This window comes from Erithacus rubecula (genome assembly GCF_903797595.1).
Source record: "Erithacus rubecula genome assembly, chromosome: 14".
In the NCBI taxonomy this organism is placed as follows: domain Eukaryota; kingdom Metazoa; phylum Chordata; class Aves; order Passeriformes; family Muscicapidae; genus Erithacus; species Erithacus rubecula.
Genome location: NC_136666.1, coordinates 1713210 through 1736126, shown reverse-complemented (window position 1 = coordinate 1736126; position 22917 = coordinate 1713210). Strand labels below are relative to the sequence as shown.

Genomic DNA, 22917 nt, shown 5'->3' with positions numbered 1-22917 from the left:
CCGGGACAGCGGGACAGGGACAGCGGGACCGGGACAGCCGGACCGGACCGCGGGAATGGACAGCCGGACCGGGACAGCGGGAACGGACCGCATAGCGGGACCGGGACAGCCGGACCGGGACAACAGAATGGGACTGAGACTCATCAGGGGATCCTGCCTCTCGCGGCTCTTGCCTGACCCCACTGTGCAGAAACAAATCCCTGTTTTCCCAGATTCCTCTCTTCCAAGAGGAAAATAGCAACAGGGTTAAGGTATTTCCCTTCTCCTCCCACCCACTTTTGTTGGGTTGTTTTTTTTTCTTTGCCAAACCCCTGCCCAAGCCAGAGCTGAGTGGAAAATAGGGACAGGATCTAGCCCAGAACAGATCTCCTTTCCCCTTCCCAGAGTGAGGACACGACCCTTGGAAAAACAGGAGCCTCCAACACCTATCTGAGGCTTTGGACATCATTCCAGGGAAATGCCTCCTCCCTAGAGCTGTGCATACAGGAACCATGCTCTCCAAACTGCTCCTTCTCTTCCCCTCCCAGAGCCAGGTGCTTGGGAAGGCTCTGCACACGGGCTTTGCAGAGTAAGTAACAATTCACAAGCTCCAGAGAGCACATTTATGGTTTGTTCCTTCTTTTTCCCTGCAAAAGCAACAGGAAATAACCACACGAGGCACTGGAAGAACATCAGACAAACCAGTTTTTCCTTTATTAGGCCCAGCTCCACAGAACTTCCATTGTGACTCAATAAAGGAAGTTATTTCAGGTCAGATTTAAAGTTTGTCTCTCCAAGTGACCGTGTACAATCAGGTAGCATCAGTAAAACGCTTGAGTAATGCACCTGGAATAAAAAAGAACAGAGGAAAAAACCACCCCAAAACATTAAAGAAGCAGCCTAGAATCTCCACAAAGTTTCCATGAGGTCCCAAACGAGTAATTGCCATCCTTTACCCTCAAAGCCTTATTTAACCACCCTCAGCTCAAAAATGCAGGTACTGCATTCCCAGCACAGCTGATTCAGGACCCCTGGCACCAAGACATTGCATCCCAGGGCAAGGAGGAGGAAAAGGACTTAAAAGATCCAGAATCAAGCACTATTTGCAGCAGGCTGACACACAGTATCTCTCTTCTAAGCATAGTATTTAAAAACAGAATATGACACTGGTCATCTCCTGAGGAAACTGATTTAAGAGGCTGCACTTCCACAAGGTTTTTTATTTAGGGCTTTATTTTAGTCTGTGATCAGAGCACATTATGTCTGGCCTATGCTGTCTCTGCCAATGGGTTTGGGGTACAGGAGACCCATGCCAAGAGTCTTAAGAAGCAACATCAAACCTTACCAACAAGGTTTATGCTTTGTCCAGGCCCAGTTCCTCTGGAGTGGAGATTCCAAGTTCACTCAAAGTTGGTCTAAGCTCCTGGATAACGTAAGGATAGATTTCCTTGTGGGGTCCTGCCTTGTCCTGAAAAAAAAAAAAAAATCCCCAAAAATAAAGAATGGAGTTACTTCAACACACACATCTTCAAAGCCTCCTGGCCTCTAGGGCTGAAATAAGAATCCTGGCTTCTCTTCACTCCTTGGTGAGGCTGGATTCAGGTTTCAAGGAGCTGCTTTCCACGACAGCTTCCTGAGTTACTTCTCTCATCCTCTCAAGAAGCCAGGAAGCTTGGTGCTCATCACTAATTCTGGCAGCAGGAGAAAAAGCAAGGAAAAGCTCCCCTGCTGCCAGGCTCCAGCAGTGGGGACAGAGCAGTTGCACCCACCTTTACAACTTCTAGGATGCGGACAGCGCTGGCAAAGTCGTTTAACCGTCTGCAGGCCCTCAGAGCTGCATCGATGATTTTGGGCTCTGGGACCAGGTCATAACCCACCAGTGTGTTTATGCCTGTGGAGACAAACACCCAGAACTTGAAACCAGCTTGTCATGCTCTCAAAAGGAACCCCTTGGCTGCTCCAAACCATAATTGGTTTGGAAAAACCATCCAGGTGTTGCTGGAAGGATCCCTCTGGCTGCAATTATCTGTTTATGTAATCATATTTTTAAGGCTTGGTTGGGGAAGTTCAATAAAATTTGGCAGCTCCACAGCAAACAGCTGGAGACAGCCAGACAAAAAGTCTGCAGGGAGTTATGGCCAAATCATTATAAGAAGTCCAAAGAAAAATGAGCACAGTAGAGCTCAAACACAATTTCTTCAGAGCAAATGTTATTCTCCCTCCCATCCAGGTGTTAAAATCATGAAATAGCTTGGGTTGGAAGGGACCTCAAAGATCCTCCAGTTCCACCATTCTGTCATGGGCAGGGACACCTTCCACTAGACCAGCCTATCCAGGGATGGGGAGTCCACAAAACACCAACTAAAGTTGTTATTTTTGGTCATAAAACTTCTATTTCCTCCAGGTTATGCTTCCCTCTTCTTCAACATACCTTTCCTGAGCTCCCAGGCATCAATATCTGGCTTGTTGAAATAGGTCACCCAGCGAGCATCAAATTCTTCATCTGATTCTTGTGACCCGTGAGAGTAGCAGCGGGCAGGAAGCACAGCTGAAGCCAGAAAAAAAGAAACAAACTTGCAGTTCAAGGAAGAGAACATTACTTTAGTTCTGATCAAGGGGGCAGAAGCCATAAAAAATGGATTTCCCTTGTTACAGTCACTCTGGATCAGTCCTGGATGAGCCCTGGTTATTAAATATTATGGTTTATGTTGTGGAAAAGTGTATATTTTTTTCAATATAAGTTTTCCCACAGCATTGGTGAGAGCAGGGGAAAGACACACTAGGATACCAATCCTTAAGAGGTTTTCTGGCATTTCATTTTCTGTAAAATACAGGAATTCTCCCACTTCCCACAGCCAGGTGAGACTGAGAAGCTTTAACATGCACATCCTTCACCAACAAAATTCCATGCAAGTGCTACAGAGGCTCTCAAAACCAAAGGGATGATGGATATTCCTTGCAACAGAAGGGTTGGAGGAGGAAAAAAAAAAATCACTCTGTCTATCCAAGAGAAAACTCCTGGATCTCAAACTCCAGGATCATTTGGTACCTAATCACAAAAGCAGATTGTATGCTGATGCACGAATTAGTCTGATATGATCATTAATTCATTTCTTCACTCAGCACTATCACAAATTGCTGGTTTTTTGGATGAACTTGCCTTTTTTTTACTCCACAAAGGTTGGGACAGTTTTCCAAGAGAACAAAACTAAAGGACCACAAGGCTGGTGCTTCCTTTCCCCACTGCCAGTCTCACCCCACTAATATTTGCAGAGAGGTCACACACCAGATACGACCTTGGAGCTCAAAGCTCTGCTTCACAGAAGTCAAATTTAGCTCCTGAGTTTTTCTTTCTTAACCCAGCATGAACCACTCACAGTGATCAATTTCAGGGTTTTATTTAAAAGAAAAAAAAACAAAACCAGACCTGGGTTGTATTTTTGCTGATATACTTCTCTTTGGTTTCATTAATGACAACCCAATTAGCAGGCAATTTGCTTTTTTTAACACAATTTAACCTGGCCCAACATTTCAGCTGCAATGCAGGGTTTATGCAATGCAAGCATGAAAATAGCTTTATTTATTTTAGCTATGGAAAAGTAAACAACAGGCCAAGACAGAATTAAAATGCTCTTTTGGCTTCTGTAGGGAAATTCCCACTCCTTTCCCCAACTCCAAACTGCTTTTTGACCCTGATTTCTGCAAGAAATCACCTGCCCAGCTGAGCTCAGAGCAAGTGCAGGGTTCTCAAATGCTCCTGCTCCCAGGGCACTGCTAAAAACCCTTCAGGAGAATCCTTATTTTTCCTTAAAGAAAAAAATCCTAGAGAGAAACAGCAAATCTCAGCTGGAGAAATGCCTAAATTGAAAAGCTCAAACTCCATCTTTAAGTCAAAATCTGAAGTCTTTCCTCACCAAAACCATTCGAGGCAAACACAGACCACGGGAATTAACCCTCTGGATTTGCAGGGCGTTTCCCAATGGCTGCTGTGTTTCTTTCCCTCGTTAATGGTGCTGTCTGTGGCTGCAGATGGGACTCTGAGCCTCCCTCTGCCCCGAGGGCCAGCGGGGTCCATCAAGGTCACTGTCACACTCCTGACGTGTGTGTGACAGCCAGGCCACGCCAACCTATCCAGGCAGAGATTCCCAACTCAAGGAAGAACCAAAGGCCAACTACCTTCATCTAAAATGAACTCAACAGGCATCAAGAGCCTGGAAAACCTAAAATCACCTAATGTGACACAAACACACGGTAAAGCTTCTCGGTGAGGGCAGGCAGAGCACAGAAGAAAAACAGACGTGAAGAAAAACATTAATTTACTGGAAATGTGAGCAGGAGGAGCCCCAGGAGTTACACAGGGGATGTTTTGCAGCAACAGAACCTCCCTGCAGCAGTGGGGTTTTTAAAGTGGGGTGTTTGTAACACAAGATCTTGGAAAAGAAGAACACGGAGTCAACTGGAAAAGAGGCCCACGAGCAGCCGGCATTCGGCAGCTCAGAGACTTTTAGCGGATTTAAAATAACAAAGGACCAAGGGTGTTGAGAGCATCTAAGAAATCCTGCGCTTATTATTTAAAAAGAGGCAGCGCCAGGCTCCCTAAGGCAGCTGTTTTAACTCACACGTGCCGCAGCAAAGCCGCACACAAGTCTCGGAGCATTATTAGTTGCTGTTAATTAGCTATTAATTGCGATGTATTCTCTGCAGTCTCCTTCTTCCAGCCTCGCCACCATCCCACCACGCTGCCTGGGCTGGTCCTCCTCCTCTCCCTACTGAGGTGTTTATATCATAAATAAAACTAATCGGGGTGTAAATGAGGAGAGCACGGGTGGCGCGGACCCGGCGGTGGCTGCGGAGGTCACGGCCGCCTCCATCAATGTCACCTTGGCGGGGTCCGCGGGGAAAGCGCCGCCGCTGCCCGATCCGCTGCCGGGAGGCGCCCGGTGCCCGCTGAGGGCGGGCAGTGCCGGTGGCGGCGGCGGGAGCGGCCGCGCTAGGCCGCGGGGTCACCGCAAGGACACGGCGGGCCCCGCCGCCTCACGCCCCGCCGGGCCGGCAGCCGGAGCGCGAACCGCGGCGGGAGGGATGGAGACACGCGGCCGCTCTCACCTGCTGGGCCGGCGGGCCGGCGGACGGCAGCGCGGAGGCCGGAGACGGCGCAGCGGCGGAGGAGAGAGGCGCTGGCGGCCAGCATGGCGGCGGGCTGTGAAGGAGGAGACAGCACCGGGCACCGCACCGGGAGGGAGGGACGGAGGTGAGGGACGGAGGTGAGGGCCGGGGGGGCCGCGGAGGAGGGTACGGCGGCGCGGCGGGGACGGAGAGGGAGCGCGGGAGGGCGGGAGGCCGCGGGGACGGGCTGGGGGCGCGGCGGGGCGGGGCCGCCGCCATCTTGGGGCGGGGCCGGCCGCCATTTTGTGCGTGAGGGGATTTGTTGCGGGTCTCTCTCTCCTCTCACTGAGTAGCTCTTTGGGAGTGTTCGGGATGGGTTTGTTATAAATCAGAAACAAAGTCTCGATATAAAAAAAAAAAAATTTAGATTGGTTTATTTTATATAGACAGAGCAAGCAGCTCTCTGGGGAAAGTGTTGGGGGTCACCGCCCACTCCACGCTTCCACCGAACTTAGTTTGCAGCTCACTTTTTATAGAATGGTTTTCCTTGTAGTAATCAATAATGGTAATTGTTTTGTTGTAGTAATTCTGCAAGGTAAGCAGTGGTGGTCAAAGAAACGTCCAGTCTTCCTTGGGACAGCCCTTGGGACAAGTGGTCATGTAACCATCTGGTCTTAGTAGATAAAAAACAGGAGAAGTGGGAATTCTGATCTTTAGCAGATAGTTTGTGATTGATTACACAAAGGCAAGAAATCTGATTCTGCAAAAAAAGCTCTTCAGACTATGGAAAACCCCTTTTTTTCTTTTACAAACTGGTATACACAATATTCATAACACGGGGATTTAAACAGTGGGTTTAATCATATATTTCCTTTTATCTAGGTCCATGTTCTTAAGTATTCTGGTTTATACAAACTTCAAAACTTCTATGATTAACACGAATAATTTACAAATTATCACAGTTTGGGGGGGGTCCAAGTTCAGTTTGGGGGGGTCCAGATTCGGTTTGGAGGGGTCCAGGTTTGGTTTGAAGGGTCCAGGTTCGGTTGGGAGGGGTCCAGGTTCGGTTTGGAGTGGTTCAGGTGGTTCAGAGGGGTCCAGGTTGGGTTTGAGGGTGCTAGGTTCGGTTTGGGGGGGTTTCGGGTTCGTTTTGGAGCAGTTCAGGTTCGGTTTGGGGGGGTCCAGGTTGGATTTGGAGCGGTCCAGGTTCGGTTTGGAGTGGTTCAGGTGGTTGAGAGGGGTCCAGGTTGGGTTTAAGGGGTCCAGGTTTGGTTTGGAGGGGTCCAGGTTTGGTTTGGGGGGGTCCAGGTTTGGTTTGCAGGGGTTCAGGTTCTGTTTGAGGGGTCCAGGTTCGGTTTGGAGGGGTTCAGGCTCGGTTTGCGGGGATTCAGGTTCGGTTTGGAGTGGTTCAGGTGGTTCAGAGGGGTCCAGGTTGGGTTTAAGGGGTCCAGATTCGGTTTGGAGGGGTTCAGGTTCAGTTTGGAGGGGTTCGAGCAAAATCCCCAGTGCTGTCTCAGTGATTGTAAACTACCTGCCTATGGAATCAATAGAAAAGGTCTTGCAAATTAGCAAAATAAGGAGAAATAAGTGATTTTTATTCTTTTTTTCTTTGCTCAGAGAGATGTGAGTTGGCAGCAGTGGAAGTGAAGGGCTGTTAGTGTTCAACTGTGTGACTACCACAGTCTTCAAGCTCTGATCAGAATGTTTACAGAGGGATTTATTCAGTACAGGTTAATTAATTTTTCTAGTGATTTTTAATGTATTTGTTGTAGGTGCCTGTACCCGGTGCTCCCATGTGGGGTGGAGGGTTGATCCTCAATGGGATCTGCACTGAAGAAAGGAACTGGGAAGAGTTGGATTGTACAGAGCCCAAAGCTTTCCCAGCCCCAAACCCACAAAAAAAAAATATTATTAACATAAAAGAACAGTTGGAAATTAATGTTCAAGTGGAGGGAATCAATCTGCAGCAGGGCAGATAAGCACAAGCCTCTGGCCCGAGGAGCAGCTGCCTGCTGAGAGAGATAACAAGGTCACTGCCTCACAAAACAGACCCTGCTTCTTTCTCTTCCTCCTCTTCTCCTTTCATCCCTCTCGCAGCCAAGCAAGCTTTTGACAAAGAGGGGATGCTGAGTGTCTCTGCAGAGGGGGAGTGAGGCAGGGAGATAAGGCAGCTGCAGCCAGAGAATCCCTCACACGTGGATTTTGGGAAGGGTTTGCTCCTTTATACTGATTACTTCATCCCGCAGTGCCGCTGGGAGCCAGGAGGATCAGAGCTTGGCATCCCATAACCCATCCCCAAAATCTCTCCTCTCCTCACTGGAACTGCTATGCCACCACAGGAGACCCCAGTCTCATTCTTCCAAGGGACAGAGTTTGGCTTGATCCCCTTGAGCTGGCAGCAGCCTTCACTTTGCTGATCCATGCCATGGCCAGCAGCCAAGATGATCCCCCCATTTTCCCATAGACACATCTCAACTATTTCTAAAGATCTTTTATTTTCCATTCATTTCTTGTTACCCCCTGGAAGTAGCAGGGATTTTGCTCTAAAGCACTCTGCAGCCAAGGCACGACCCCAAAAGCTTCTCACCCTGTGCTGGGCACTGCATCCAGTCACAATAACCCCCTCCCAATGCTTCAGTTGCCTCCAGTTCCCGTGGATCTGACTCCAGATCAGAGTATCCAATGCAGGTTGTTTTATTTCCTTGTGCTGTCCCACAGGCACACTGCAGTGCTTGGCTCTGTGGGCTCAGGGAGGGAGCAACCCCCGTGCTTGTTTGGGTGGTTTTTTGGGATGAATCACAGCCCCACAGGATGCTGAGCCCGGCATTAATAACTCCGACAGCTCCTCAGCGGCGGGTTTGATAGTGAAGGTTTTATTCCAACAAGCTTGGGGCAAACCCATCTCTCCTGATGGATGAGGTGTTGCAGTGGGGAGCAGTGGTGATGAAGCTGCTCTGGCTCCGTGGGAGTTGCTGCAGGATGTGGCTGGTGGTCACAGTGTCCCTGGGTGGCTGAATTAAAGGTCACCAGCTTCCCCCCCGACACATCCTCACCTGCTTCAATCCATAACCGAGAGATGGTGGGCTTAACCATTTAACCCTCATGCCAAATCTGGGGATCCTCATCCACAGGGGTCAAGAAGCAGCAAGTGGGGACAGGTCGGGGAAGCCTGCAGCCCATCAGTGACCCGGAATGAGCAGATACTCCTGCCTCGATACCTGGCTGATGTGATGGGGTCAGTGGTCCAGCTGGCCAGCGGTGCTCCCCGAGCCCTTGGGGCTGTCAGACACCTGTACCTGCAGCTTCTTGGGCAGCAGCTCCTCGCAGGGAGGCGGCAGCGGCCGCTTCAGCCCCTTGTGGGAAGATCCCGCTGTGCCTTCTCCCGCCTCGTGCCGGTGCTCCGGGGGCTGGTATCCCGCCTGGTTGGGATCCAGGGGGTCCCGGGAGAGCAGGATGCAGATGGAGGGGACGTTCTTGTGGACGGTCAGGTTCTGTGCGGGGCCGTCGGGCGGCGGCTCCTGGCTCTCCCAGACCTCCAGCACGGTTTTGTAGCGTACCTTGGTGACCTGGTGGAGCCCTCCCAGCTTGCGCTTCATGATCTCCACGCAGGTGATGGTCTTGGTGACCGCCCTGCCGCAGCCGCTGAACACAATCTGCCGCCTGCCCTTCTGCTCCATCTGGGCCATGGCAAAGTTCATCAGGTTCCTGATCTTGCTGCCCTCCTTCACTTTCATCTCCACCACGTCCGGGGGCAAGTCTGGGAAAGGCAATGGCATCTCCTCCTCCGAGGTCCTCACCTTTCGGAAGTTCTCCATCCTGGACAGGGTAGCGGGCTTGGCTCTCCCTCCTTCGGCAGCCATCCTTCACCTCTTCCCGGTGGATCCACGCAGGCTCTTAGCCTCCTGTGACCATAGCAGGGCTGACCTCGCTGCCCTCCAGCCCAGCCCTGTGTCCTGCAGCCACCAGCCCCTTCCCCTCGACTCTCCGGGGGCTGGCAGGGGGCTCGGTGGCAGTGCCAGAGGCTGTTTCCTGTGGCAGACAGGGCTGCAGGATCCCTTGGGTGCTCCCAGTTGCTCCCAGCAGGAATAACAGCCGGCTCCAGCTCTCGGTGATGCTTGGGTTCCTCCGCTCCCACTGCAGCACTCGCTTCTGCTGCTCTTTGCTTCATTCTGGACTTCAGCAGCCCCCAGAGCTGTTCTGTGTAATTAGCAGATCCTCCCCCTCTCCCTCCCCTTCCTCCCCTCCTCCTCCTCCCCTGCTCAGCCGCCCATCCCAGCACCTAGCCCCTGCCTTCATCCTTGCCAGGCAAAGGGGAGCGCAGGGAACCCGGGTCTCTGTCCCGGAACAGAGAAGGGAAGAAGGGGGAGGGGGGGGGTGGAAGGCAGAGGGAGAAGCTCACTCTTGCCTTCATAATGTTCCCAAAGTCCTGCCCCCTTAAAGAGAACCTGGTCCCTTCTCTCGGCGCTCGCTCCTCTCAAGGACACCCACTGCTGACTGCAAATGTCACCCTGCCTGCCTGCCCTGCAGCATTCCCAGCGGGATGCGGAATCCCAGCCTCGCTGCGTCCAGGGACGGCACAAAGAGGCAGCAGGTACTTCGGGAAGTACTTTGGAGTCTGAGCTCGACCCTTTTGAGCCGTGAGAGAAGCCGCTGGAACCCGTAGCCAGGAGAAAGCCTGGCAGATGGCATCGCAGGCTAGCGTGCATCGAGTGTGCCAGGGCTCTGCTCCCCCCAGCACCCCGCATCCTCAGCCCCGGCTCTGCCGGCAGGAAAACCTCCCAATTCCCAAAGCTCCGAGGAGCAGATGCCGTGGCAGAGTTGGTTTTCACGGGCAATTTCTCTCCCTCCCCCGCTCCTCCTCCTTTCCCATCCCTCCCTCTCCCCGCTGCTCTCCCAGTCCCTGTCCCTCATTCATCTCCACACGCCCAACGTGGAGCTGATCACCATCACATGTACTGACAACAAATCCCAGAAAAATCCCTGTTGCAGGCTAGGAGATGTCCCCTTCCTGCCCCCAATCCCTTCCTGGGACAGAGGTGATGTCCCTGCCTCAGGCTGGCCCTCTGCCCGCCCCTGTCACCTGCCTGTCCCCTGCTGCCCCGCTGGCCGGGGGATCATTGCACAGTGGAAAGACATGAGAGTATTGACTTGCAGTCAAATCTTATTGGCCTCTGGAGGCCCCTGGATTGGTTTCACTCCTAGCAGGGCTTGAAAAAATACATAAATAAACAAATAAATAAATAAATAAATCGATCCCATGTCCGCGGAGGTGAAGGCAGGATGTGGCTGTCACCTCCTATCCCACATCCCTGTGGTCCCCAAAGCAGCTTTCTGTAGGTACCACTGCCCTAAATGGGGGTGGATATGGGACACCCCCAGATCCAACCACTAGATTGGGGTCTGAGTGGGTCTGTGGACAGTGGAATGGGATCCTCCATCCATAAACAGTGTGCTGGAAAACCCCTGGAGATGCAGAGCATTGTTTCCCAATCCATCTAACCCTCCCTGAGGCTCCTTTGGCACAGAGAGGGAAACTGAGGCAGGGCAGGCAACGCTCCCAGGCTCATCTCCAGCAGCAAATCCAGGCTTTGAGCATTCCCAAGTCCCTTCTGATGCTCTGCAGTAGTGAGCAAACCTAATTCCTGTGCTCCCACCATGGATTCCTCACACCTACGAGACAAAACAATGACATTTCTCCATAGTTCCGTTTGACAACTCTTCATAGAATCCTTGCAGGAGGCGCTCAGCTCCTTCCTTGGGCAGGCAGGAATGGATCAAACCCTTCAGGGAAATTCCTGCCTTCAAAATGTGCTAAACCCCTGGGGAAATAATTGGGAAGGATTTTACTGACTGAGAAATCCCTCGGGGTCATTGCCCAGGTAGCCTGGAAGGGTTACATGGACACAGAGGGCTGACAGCTCCAGGGCTCTGAGCAAGCCACGTGAATCCCTGGTGCTGGCTGAAGCATCCAGCCCTTCTTTCCTGGCCTCCTGGCCCAGAACCAGCTGCTGCCTCCCGTGGCCCATTTTCCATGGTGTCGTGGCGCTTCCCCACCATTGGATGATGGAAACAGCAGCAGCAGCAGCTTCTCTCCCCCATCTCTAATTGCTGCTTAATGAACTCTGCTTATCGCAGCCTCCGAAATGGAGGCGGGAGAGGTGCAATCACAGAAAGGCTTTCAGGGGGTGCAAATCCCCCCAAGGCCAAGGCTGTGCTGGGAGCAGTGGGGGCATTAATGGCAGGGACTTATTTTCCTTCTGCAGCGCTTAAAATGTAAATGCAATTCATTATTAGCAACTCCGTTGCTAATTACCATCTGAAGCTATTCATTAGCCTGTCAGCTTATTTGTTGGAGGACAACAGAGTGGATGGGTTACTCCAAGCCCAGGAATAGCTGAAGTGAGCTCAGCAGGGTGGGAGAGGAAAAGCAGGGATGGTGGGACAAAGGCACAGACAGCTCCAGCCACGGGGGATCAGGGAAACAAAAGCTGGAAAAGAGGATGGGGAGTCCATTAAAATGGAGAAGTAATAAATGGGAAAGGCAGGAGTGATGAAAAAATAAGACTAAAGGAATTACACACTGAGTATTGTCCATCTGTCATTCCTGAGCAGCCACTCTGGTTACAGTGAGATCCAGGGAGTGGTTTCTTCTTGCCTTTTCCCATTACAGTTTCTCTCTGAGCATTCCAGTGCCATCCCAACCCCATGTCAGAGGAGTTCCAAATCCCAAATCTTGCCTGGTCCCAACCCCACAAAAGTGTGACCTTGAAGAGCTACTTGGGAGAGCAGCCAAGAGGAGAGCTGGTGGTGGCAAGAATGGAGAGGGCTGCTGAACACAGCACAGAGCTCAGCCAAACGTGGAAAAGTGGGGGAAAAACCCCCAGAAACATATTCCTAACAGAGATCAGGGCAGCTGGAGAGGAGCAGTAACCCGAGCCCCTGTCCTCCACCTGCCCTCTCCATATTTTCTTTCATCCAAGGTGGCCCTGCTCAGGAACGGGACGGAAAGTGGGAGCATCCGATACAAGGAAAGTCTCGGTGCCATCGTCCATCTCTGCGTCACATCGGCCCGGCTCAGGTCTCAGCCTCTCATCACATTGCACCTGACAGCAGGCTGATGCCAGGGCTGATTGTAACCCTGGCAAAAGGGGTGCAGAGGGACCCCTGGATGGCACAGCTGCAGGGATCCCCATCCCAACCAGGGTCCTGGAGCTGCTGCTTCCCAGGAGCAGCCCTGTGGACACAGCAGGGGCTGTGTCAAGATGCCAGAGGAACCCTCGGAGCATCCTAGGGTGGTACCAGCTCTCTGCTGAGTTCTTATCCCTGCTGTTAACAGAAAATTACAGAGCTCAAGATAATCCTCATTTTGAATAGCCTGACAGTAAAAGAAAAGGGAAAAATCCCTTTCATAAGACAAATCCGTTTGCAGAGCTTCAGCATGATAAGTAGAGGGATATCAGAAGACCCTGAGGGCATTAATAAACCTGAATGTTCCTCATCAATCTCACCTGGGACCTCAACCCACCCATGGCCCAGGAGCTCTTTTTAAGTTCAACCCAAGGGTCTCAATCCTACTCTCAGCTATGTCAGGACTGGTCTCTGGCTCGGCTGCAGTTGGTCTGGCCTCCAGCCTACAGACTGACCCTAAACTGGAACTGTGGATTGATTTTCTTGGTTTTGAACTGTTTGCTTGCTGGGAAATTGCTGTTTGATCCAGCCTTTTCTTTGCACCTGCCCATCCTCCCCAGCCCTCCCTGCTTAGGGAGTGTGGGATGGGCAGGGACCCTCTTCCCTCTGTTATCCCTTGACTCTTTGGGGATTCCCTGTGAAGGAGGGGAGCACACATCCATTTGATTCCTGAATATCCCTGACTGGACAACCTGCAGGCAGACAGGAATGTGGTAGTACTGAGGGCAAGGATCAGCTCTGTATGTGACCATTCCCAAAGCCTCAGTGGGATGGGAAGGTGCTGAGGCAGCAGAGATGCAGGTGGGGAGGCAATGCAGGTGAGAGAAAGCTGGAGAGATAAGAAATAAGGGACAAGAAATCTCCAGTGTGCTCAGTGCCCACAGGCAGAGCCAGAACAGCTCTCCAAGGCACTGAGCAACCCCAGTGGTTGGCAGGAGTGGGAATCCATGACCCCATTGCCCCCTCCCTGCCCTTCTCTGCTGCAGGGCGGAGCGTGGAGCTGGATGTGCAGGGCTCCCTGCTCTCTGTGGGGAACAGCTCAGGGTCCAAGGCCCAGAGAGGGGTCAGAGTGGACAGCTGGGCCCCCTGCTATGGGGTCATCTGTGGCATGCTGGTTTCCCTGCTTCCCTCTATTTTCCCATCTGTGAAGCAGGCATTTTCCCTGTTTCTGCCAGGTTTCCCTCTTTGCATCCCCACAGCAACGCTGTTCCCCTGCTGAAGGGGTTTGGCCACCAGGGCTCACTGGTGTGCAGGGATTTTGCTGCTTTCTTGCCCAGCTGTTCTCATCTTCCCGAGGTGGGATGTTGTCCTTGCTGCCCCTCCATGACCCTCGAGGCTGGACCCCAGGAAGGGAGGGTGATTTAGTTGTCAAATAAAGCAATTTTCACAGCACTTCACTGATATTCCCACAAGCAGGGGGTCCGAGGTCACTGCTGTGTGTTGACACTGAGAACAAGGGACACAGCCTATGAAGATCTTAGGCTGATTTGGGATTTATATCCCTTTCAGGAGCTTTTGAACCCTGTCCTGTCTGTGAATCACTCCAGCCTGTTCCCCTGCCCTCTACATCCCAACCTTGGCATCGTTGGCAAAAGCATTTGACAAATCCTCTGTTCTTCATGCAAGCCATTCATTAATTGCTGCTCTCAGAATGAAGCACATCAGGGTTTGGACATGGAGAACCCCAAACTTGGCCCTGCTGGTGGGACCTGCTGGTTTGCCAGTGCCTCCTGTGTGCCCTGCCACCCCCCAGACCCCCCACCCTAGCAAGGCTGCTCTTCTACCCGCATAGTGCCTGCTATGCCCTGGGCAGGGGTCACTGCAGCCCTGCCCCACAGAACCCCCAGACCCATGGAGCCCCCCAAGCCCCATAGAGCACTCCCAGCCCTGTAGAGCTCACCAAGTCCCACAGAGCACTCCCAGCCCCATAAAGGCCCCCAAGCCCCATGGAGCTCTCCCAGCCCTATATAGTCCTCCAAGCCCCATAGAGCCCCCAGTCCTATAGAGCTTCCCCAGCCCCATAAAGAACCCCAAGCCCCATGGAGCTGCCCCAACCCCATAGAGCTCCCCAAGTCCCACAGAGCACTCCCAGCCCTATAAAGGCCCCCAAGCCCCACAGAGCACTCCCAGCCTCATGGAGCCCCTGGCCCTATAGAGCCCCCCTAAGCCCCATAGAGTACTCCCAGCCCCATAGAGCCCCCAGCTCTATAGAACCTAAGCCCCTTAGAGCTCTGCCAGCCCATGGAGCCCCTGGCTCTATAGAACACTCCCAGCCCCATGGAGCCCCCAGCTCTATAGAACCCTCCAAGCCCCACAGACCTTTGCCAGCCCATGGAGCCTCCCAAGCCCCACAGAGCACTCCCAGCCCATGGAGCCCCCAGTCCTATAAAGCCCCCCCAAGCCTTATAGAGCACTCCCAGCCCTATAGAGGCCCCCAAGCCCCATAGAGCACTCCCAGCCCACGGAGCCCCCAGCCCTATAGAGCCCCCCCAATAAAGGCCCCGCCCCCTTTCCCATTGTCCCGCCCCTTCCCCTCGGCCCCGCCCCTCCATCCGACGGCACCAGGACCCTGGACAGCGGCGAGCGCTCTCGCGAGATCCCGGCGCTGCCCATAGCCCGGGCAGCGGCGGCGCCGCAGTCTCGCGAGAGCGCGGTCGCTGCGGCAGGAGCAGCACCGGGCGGGCGGGCGGCCGCCGCCACCCGCCGGGGACCGGAGGGGACGGGACGGGTCACGCCACGTGGTGAGTCCCGGGAGCGGGGAAGGGGAAAACACCGCGGGTGAGCGCGCTGGATGCTCCTCCCGAGGAGACCGACCGCCCTTTGCACCGACCTCCCGCTCTGCTCGCCGCTGGCGGGGGGGGATGCGCGGCGTGCGGGCAGCTACGGTGACCCGGCACACGCGTGGGCGCAGCGGGGACCGAGCGGCGCTCGGGCCGCCCTTCCCCCCGATCCAAGCCGCTGCTGGGGGTCCCTGAGGTGGGGATGCGTGGGGCACGCAGCCCTTCACGCGTGGAAACGCAGGGGCAGCGATCCGAGCCCTGCCTGCCCTCCCCAAACCCACCAGCGGGGTTTCTTCTCGGTGCCATCACCTATGCGATCCCCCCTCCTTTTTCCATATTCCAGCCCCTCCGCCGTATTCCTAATTTTGCAACCCGAATGTATGGCTGTCCCGGTGCTCTCGCCGCCCGGTGGGGCAGGTGTGGGGTCGGGGGGCTCCTGGCCGTGTCCCCCCGCTCCCGACACGCGTGGGCAGGGGCGGCCGGGCGCACGTCACCGCGCCCGAGGAGCTCGTATTTATAGCAGCGGCGGGATGGAAGCATCCGGGGCTGCCGGCGGACGAGCCCCCCCAATCCTCCCGGCAGCCCCAGGCACCAACCCCGTGTCCTGGGAAATGTGTTGGCCGCTGCCGGCTCTGCCCGGATGGCTGGGAAAGGGTAAAACCTGCAGGCAGGTGGGGATACGCCATCTTCACGCTTCAATTTAAAACCTCAGGTCTTAATTTTTTGCTTCAATTGGCCGTAATTTTCATTTCTGGCACAGAGCTGAGCATGGAATGGTCTGGGATGGTCCTGGGATGCCGAGCTCCCTCCCTTCTCACCTTCGTGCTCTGGAATGAGGTGCCAAATGACATGAGTAATTGTTAAGCCAGGCACTCAAGTGACTCATTAGTGACAATCGCCACTGATTTATCTTTTTTTTCCAGCTGGTTTCTCTGCTCTGATTTCCCTGCTCCCTTTTTGGCCTTGTTTTTGGCTTGGGTTTGCAGAGATGGCAGCTACGAGGCAGCCAGGTAGTCCCCTGTGTTGGAATTCAGCAAAAAGAACAATAATACATTTTTTGAAAGAATTATTTTGGGGGCAAGTCATGAACTTGAGGGTTTCAAACTGCCCACAGCCACCTCCCTTCCCTGCTGCCCTACCTGGCCCTCCCCTGGATGTAGGTCAGTTGGGAGTGGGAGGCCCCACATCACTGGATCCTCTTGTAATCTTCTGCCTTAACTGGTGCATAAGCTTGAGCCAGAGGAGCCAGGATTTATCTCACTGCCAGCCAGGTGCCAGCCTGGATGTGTGATAGTGCAGAGTGTCACAGAAGTGAAGCAAACTGCTGTCCTTGAGTTGTTTTGGAATGGAGGGGGAAGGTGAAGATTTTTGCCGACACCCTGACCACTTCAATCAACCTTTTTTCTTGTTCTCCTCCAGCTTTCCTAAAGCTCCCTCGTTTTTCCCAAGTATTTTTCCTGAGGAGCAGAGAGGCTGAGTGTGTGCCAGCATGGCAGGTATGGGGGGCTCTGGAGATCATCGTGGTCTTTACTAGCCATAATGTCACCTTGTTAGTCACCAGTGGGGTGGTGTGGCCAGTGAGGGCTGAATTTGATCCCTTCAGGTGGGTTGGTGGTGGTTTCCATGGGAAATCCTTAACTCCTCTGTAAAACTTGGTGTTATTCAGGAAGCCTCTTCATTTTTGTTCAGCTCTGGGCAGTGCCTGACACCAGTGAAACTTTTCATTGCAGAAAAGGTGAACAACTTCCCTCCCCTGCCCAAATTCATCCCCCTGAAGCCATGTTTCTACCAGGACTTCGATGCGGAGATCCCGCCGCAGCACCGGACCATGGCCAAGCGACTCTACTACCTCTGGATGTGTGAGTGGCTGAGTGGCAATGGCTCCACTGGGATTTGTTTGCCTCTCCAAAGGCTGCTCCTCTGGGAGCTGCCAGCTGAAAGGGCAGGGCAAGGTCAGGGGAAGCCCTTTTCCCCCCCCTCCAGGCCTTGGTGTCTCCTGTTAAAACTCAGGAATGAGAGGTGGGCTGCAGTATCCTGTGGATCCCAGCCCTTCCAGCATCCAGGATGGAGCTGTGGAGCTGCTTCAGCATCCCAGGGTTGTTGGTGGTGATGTTGGTGTCCTGCTGTAAGGAGGAGACGGCTCAAACTGGAGGGCTGGTGTGCCTGCTCCCCAAAACATGGAGCTTGAGGCTTCCCAGAGCTTGCCTGTTCCTCTTGCATGCCTCTGTGTGCCGTGCTGTGCTAACAGAGCTGTCACCAGCTTCCAGCTCTTCCAGCTATCCTGGATCTCTCTTCTTCATCAACCCTGAGCAGGGAACAAAGCCAGAGGGACAGGTCACACCCCAGCATAGGTGGAAACATGCAGAGCTCAGGGCAAGCTGGCACCAGCATTTAATTTCTTTATAGAAGAACTTAGTTCCCTTATCAGGCGTTTCCCCTGAACTTTGGAAGCATCAGTGCTCAGGGAGTGCCTTGTGCTTTAGGGGCAGGTTAGGAAGAGCTGAGCTAACACCACAGAGGTTGTGTGTTCCTGCTGGCATCCCTGGGGCTGTGTCCCATCAGGAAGGTGACCCTGGGGTAGCTTCATCATGTCAGGAGGCATGGCAGGAAAAAAACTGTGCTTCCCTAGGGAAGCTTGGGGGTGTTCAATTCTCTCCCCATCCCAACCAGGATGTTCTTCCCCTTAACGTAACACAGCTTGGTCCTTGCTCCTCAGCGCAAGCACCAGCTCTCAGAGCCAGTCGCTGTCCCTTGGGTTTTGCCTCTGGAGCTCCTCTCTGGGTCATTTTCTCCCCACCAGCCCCTCAGACACCCAGCACAGAGTGGTCCCTTCGTGTTCTTTAGGGCAAGCCTGGGCAGCTGAGCTCCTTCCCTTGCCAGCTGCAGCTCTCAGGCAGGCGGTGGTGGGAGGGCTTTCGTTCTCGTCGAAATAATGAATCATTCTCCCAACTCGGAGGCGTCAGAACGCAGCTGAGCCTTCTCTGCTTTGTCCTGTGTCTGCTGAGCTGGGATTCATAGTTGGAGCCCTTGTGTGGCCTGATCCCAAGCAGGGGTGGGCGAGGGAAATGTGTCACCCCCTGAACTGGCGAGGCGAGGTCAGGAGTTCAGGATTTTGGCTTTCAGTGGTGCTCGGGGAGCATGAGCTCCTTCAGCAAAGATGTATCTGGAGCAAGCAACAACTTCACCACAGTTCTGTCATTGGAAATGTGTCCTGGCTTGATAGGAGCAAGAGGATGTGACTCCTGCCAATCTCCAGGGACTGCTTAGGGAATCACAACTCTGACCGATACATTGATTTTCCTCCTGTTACACGCAGCAGAGACCTGACCCCCTCGGGCCCAGGCTCAGTTTCAGAGAAGCCCAGCTAGAGCAGGACTCCATTAAGTCCCTGGGGTCGGGGTCCTTGGTGTGTCAGTGCCACCCTGCTCTGTGCTACTCTGCTCTGTGTGTGTGTGTGTTTGCAGTGAACAGCATCACCTTGGCGGTGAATCTCGTGGGCTGCCTCGCGTGGCTCATTGGAGGCGGAGGAGCTGTAAATTTTGGACTGGCAATTCTCTGGCTCATTCTCTTTACGCCCTGCTCCTATGTCTGCTGGTTTAGACCTATTTACAAAGCTTTCAAGTAAGTGGTTGCACCTGAGCCTGGCTTCTTTTTGCCTTGTTTTCCTTCCTAAATGGTCAGTGTTTAGCTTGGGGCATTGCCTGACTAGTTGGGGGAATTCCTTTCTGTGCAGCCTTTTAGCTTTACTTTCTAAGCTTCAAAACCAGAGTGTTTGGGATTTCCTGGGGGCCAAACCCCCCACCAGTGATGTAAGGACACTCCTGTGTGCCTCTGTGAGCAGTGAGGATGCAGCTGGGGTACCACTTTCCCTCTCATCCCTGAGGCATCTTTTGTATTTTTCCACACATCTTGGAGGTGTTTGTGCAGATTACCCTCGGTGCTGAGGTCAATCCCCAAATCTAGAGAACTGGGGGTGTATTTATTCCCTATGTGGGGTGCTGAGAGCTGTGTTCCAACACAGATGTCCTCGAGCCCAGCTGACTGAGCCATAGGAAGGGTCTGGTGCCCCGTGGCTTTCCCAGGTCCCCCTTGACCACCTCCAGCCTCTTGCAGTTTCTCCTTTGCCTTTAATTTTGCTTTTCATCACCCTCCTGCTAAACCACGGCCAGCTCTGATACGCAGGAGCATCTCCCTTCCCTTGGAGTGCAGCAGGGATGGAGGTGCAGGAGTGACTGAGCCTTCTCTTGCAGGACAGACAGTTCCTTCAGCTTCATGGCCTTCTTCTTCACCTTCATGGCCCAGCTGGTGATCAGCATTATCCAGGCAGTGGGGATCCCTGGATGGGGAGTCTGGTAAGGAAAATGCTGCTGTGTTGGATACAAGGCTGGTTTTGATGAGCTGGGAGGGCTGCTGGAAGTTTGGTAGAGCTGGTGACTGAACCAGTTTTTTTCCATCTCCTTGCAGTGGCTGGATTGCAGCAATTTCCTTCTTTGGGACCAACGTGGGCTCGGCTGTGGTGATGCTGATCCCCACCGTGCTCTTCACAGCCATGGCAGTGTTCTCCTTCATCGCCCTCACCATGGTATGGCAGGAAAAACAGGGGTCCTGGGAGAGTCTCAGTATCACGGTGAATGGTTTTTCCAGGACAAACTCAGGAGCTCTGCATAGGCTGTTACAGTTGCAGTTTTATTGTGAGGGCGTGGGTCTAGAAAGTCCTGCTAAGGACTGCCAGCCACAGCCCTGAGCAGGACAGGGAGAGGGTAAGGGGTAGAAGGGGAGAGAAGATCAATGCAAGGAAGCAAGAGAGCGATTTCCCATTTACAATACAATAAATCTTCTTCTGTGATGAATATTCTAATATCCACTAACCAATCTAACACGAGATACAAATTCTGTAACATTTACATACAGCCTATAAGAATCTTTACATTACCATAGCGTGTTATACTTTAAACTCTAGAAACTAGTCTTTGGACCCTGGTAAGGTCTTTTCTTGCCCTTTGGACCAGCTTTGAAGCAGGAGACATTGTTCCATCAGGAGGGGATTACTTTCAGCTAGCTATCCTATTGAGTTGTTTAGTAACTGAGGCTTGGTATCTCAGAAGTGGCTTTCATTTCAGCCTTGCTCTCAGAATCCATGCATTCATATTTATAAAGTTTTACTATTCCATCCATCCCAACCACCCCAAGCACTCAACCCCTCTGGATTTTTCCCTGCAGGTGCACAAGTTCTACCGGGGCAGCGGCGGGAGCTTCAGCAAGGCTCAGGAGGAGTGGACCACGGGGGCCTGGAAGAACCCCCACGTGCAGCAGGCGGCGCAGAACGCGGCCATGGGGGCGGCGCAGGGCGCCATGATGCAGCACGAGACCCAGTACTCGGCCACCCCCAACTACACCTACTCCAACGAGATGTGAGCAGCAGGCAGGACTCTGCCCTCGGGAGCAAGAGCTGGGGTGGGGGGAAAAAAAGGGAGGAGGAAGCCTGAGCCGAGTTTCTGCAGCTGTGTCAGAAAGTCAGAGTGTACCATAATGGTGGGTCTTTTCCTGTTTTGTAACCAGATCCTTTGGGATTTTTTTCTTTCCTTTTTTTTTCTTTTTTTTCTGTTTTTCTTGTCTCGAGCTCTTCTTTTCTCCTTTCTTTTTCATTCTGAAGAGGCCGTGAGTTGACCTGCAGGGCTCTTGTTGTGTGTGGTAGTCGGTGTCTGTTCACGTGTCTTCTTTTTCCCTGTGGAATAGTGTACGGTGGTGGTTTTTTAATTACTGTGGTGATAGGTGTACATTAGAACCTCATCAGCCAAAAGGCCCCCCCATGCCCCCCAAAAGGGAAAAAACAGCAACCAGCAGCCATCTTCCCTCTTGGAATAAGCCCTGAACCACAGGTTTTTGACTTGTGTGAGTTTTCTCTTTCAGTTGGTAGCGTCCAGCCACTTGCCACTGTCTCAGCAAGGGCAAGCAATCCTGGGAATTCTCCCTTTTTCTTTTGCTTTTTAACTAGCAGGTGGCTGGCTGATTTAGCATTAAAAAAAAAAAAAAAAGGGAAAAAAAAAAAAAGAAACCCTAAATCCTGCTGTTGATATGCTGGAAGCCAAGAGATTCCTAATCTACACCCTGGCTCAGGATCTACAACTTCTCTCAGTGTGTGGTGTTGTGAGTAGTTTACACTTTGATGTGGAGGACCAGTGTGTGTATGTATGTGTGTGTGTGTGTGTGTGGGGGGGGGGGGGGGGGGGGGGGGGGGAGCAAGGACAGGTTTTCCCTGTGGGATACAACCATCCCATTCCAGATTCTGCATCCTGAGTCTGTTTTTTTTAAAAGGCTTGTGTTTTGAAAAGCAGCTGTAAAAGCGACAGAGCTGTTCCTCAGAGGATTTATGCCTGGGCAAGGCTGCAGGTCAAATCTTGCCACTCTGTATCCCAGCACATCCAAGCAGTCTCCCTGCTCATGGAAATAGCCAGGTCCAGGTTTGTTCCCTTTAGCTTTGGAGGTTTGTGGTCATTTAATCTCTTAAGGAAACCTCCAGGATGGAGGGAAGAACTCCTGCTCACTTGTGCTCCTAAAAATCATGGTGAGATGTGGCTGTGTGTTTTCCTGGTGCAGAAATCCCTGTCAGGCCCAAATCCCTGCCCCATTTGGGGATGTTGGACATTAAATAATGGTCCTGCACCTTAGCAGGAGGCAGCTGAGCTCAGACCAACACTTTTTTGGGAAGGTGACTGGCACACCTGGAAAATATTAGGACTGGGAGCAGAAATGGGATGGATGCTGCAGGGCAGGAGTAGGGAAAGCTACTTCTCTGAGATGCTTTTCAACTCTAAATGCACTTTAAATAAGCCAAATTTTCCTCCAAGTCCTTGAAAAGCAGCCCCAACAGAATCCAGTCCAGTTCCTTGGCTCCAGTATCTCCTGCCTGGCACAGGGAAGGAGCTCAGCGTGCCACCAGCCAGGACTGTGCGAGTCCCCAGCCCCATATCTGTCCCCTCCAGCCTCCAATGATGCTTGGATGTGACCCCCTACCCCTGAGAATCACCCCAAAAAGGACCTTCTCCAGCAAAGCACACCAAGACTAGTTTCCTTTTTAAGGGTATCACTCCAGTCATTCTGCAATAGGCAGTCGTCTCTTGACCAGACTAAAATGCAGCTACTGATAAAATGCCTGTCTGTGTGTGTGTGTGTATATATTTATGTATAAAATGTCAGGAGAAAAGTAATCCTTTGCTAAGCCTATTATGTACTTAATCAGGTTTAAATATTGTGCAATCCATTTCTAGCTCGCCTAAAATTTACTCTGCCAAACCACGTGCTCTGTCATCCGTGTCTGAGAAATGATGGATTAAGTGACTTCACCTCTTGCATTGACAATAAGATGCATCAATAATAACTGTAACGAGCTGTAACTAACAGACATTGCTTCAGCACCTAACCCAACTCTCCGATGTGTCTCCTGAGTGTGTGAGCGCTGAAATGGTGCCAGGTGGGAAACTTTGTTCTCACCTTGGTTATTTGTGAGCTGTCCCTGCTGCATGTGGGTGTGATCAAGGCGTGGTGCTCCTGAAGCCCACAGGGTGGGAGAGAGGAGAGATGGGCTGTTGCTGCCTTTGGGGACAGAACACACCTGGGGTGTCCCTGTCACCTTCCCTGGGCTGCAGTCAGCAAAGCAGAGCTCTCTGCCTCTGGCCTTGCACACTTCCAGGGATCCAGGGGCAGCCTGTGCCTTCCCAACACCTCACCTAACCCTGCCCCCTGGCATGGGAATAAATAAATGCCCGGTCCTTTAATTTTGCCCTGCCAACTCTGTGTGGCTGCCCTGAATCTCCTAGGAAGGCTTTCACTCCTTTCACTTGCCAAACACTTCCTAGGCTCAGAT

General features: G+C 52.8%; 3 protein-coding genes across 3 annotated transcripts; 1 reads left to right on the top strand and 2 right to left on the bottom strand.

Annotated features, from left to right (window-relative positions):
* Positions 1-670: 670 nt before the first annotated feature.
* On the bottom strand, positions 671-5330 carry COX5A (cytochrome c oxidase subunit 5A). The gene is made up of 5 exons (XM_079317522.1): positions 5086-5330; positions 2411-2527; positions 1749-1870; positions 1325-1447; positions 671-825 (listed from the first exon to the last, which is right to left on the bottom strand). The coding sequence occupies exons 1-4, from the start codon at positions 5168-5170 to the stop codon at positions 1334-1336; spliced, it is 438 nt and encodes a 145-aa protein (XP_079173648.1). The 5' UTR covers positions 5171-5330; the 3' UTR covers positions 671-825; positions 1325-1333.
* A 2147-nt stretch (positions 5331-7477) lies between these two features.
* Positions 7478-12305, bottom strand: RPP25 (ribonuclease P/MRP subunit p25). The gene has a single exon (XM_079317602.1). The coding sequence runs from the start codon at positions 8943-8945 to the stop codon at positions 8322-8324; it is 624 nt and encodes a 207-aa protein (XP_079173728.1). The 5' UTR covers positions 8946-12305; the 3' UTR covers positions 7478-8321.
* Positions 12306-14951: 2646 nt separating this feature from the next.
* On the top strand, positions 14952-22473 carry SCAMP5 (secretory carrier membrane protein 5). Its single transcript, XM_079318437.1, has 7 exons — positions 14952-15014; positions 16473-16549; positions 16784-16912; positions 18518-18674; positions 19304-19405; positions 19518-19635; positions 20274-22473. Exons 2-7 carry the CDS (start codon positions 16543-16545, stop codon positions 20466-20468), a joined length of 708 nt encoding a protein of 235 aa, XP_079174563.1. The 5' UTR covers positions 14952-15014; positions 16473-16542; the 3' UTR covers positions 20469-22473.
* Positions 22474-22917: the final 444 nt, after the last annotated feature.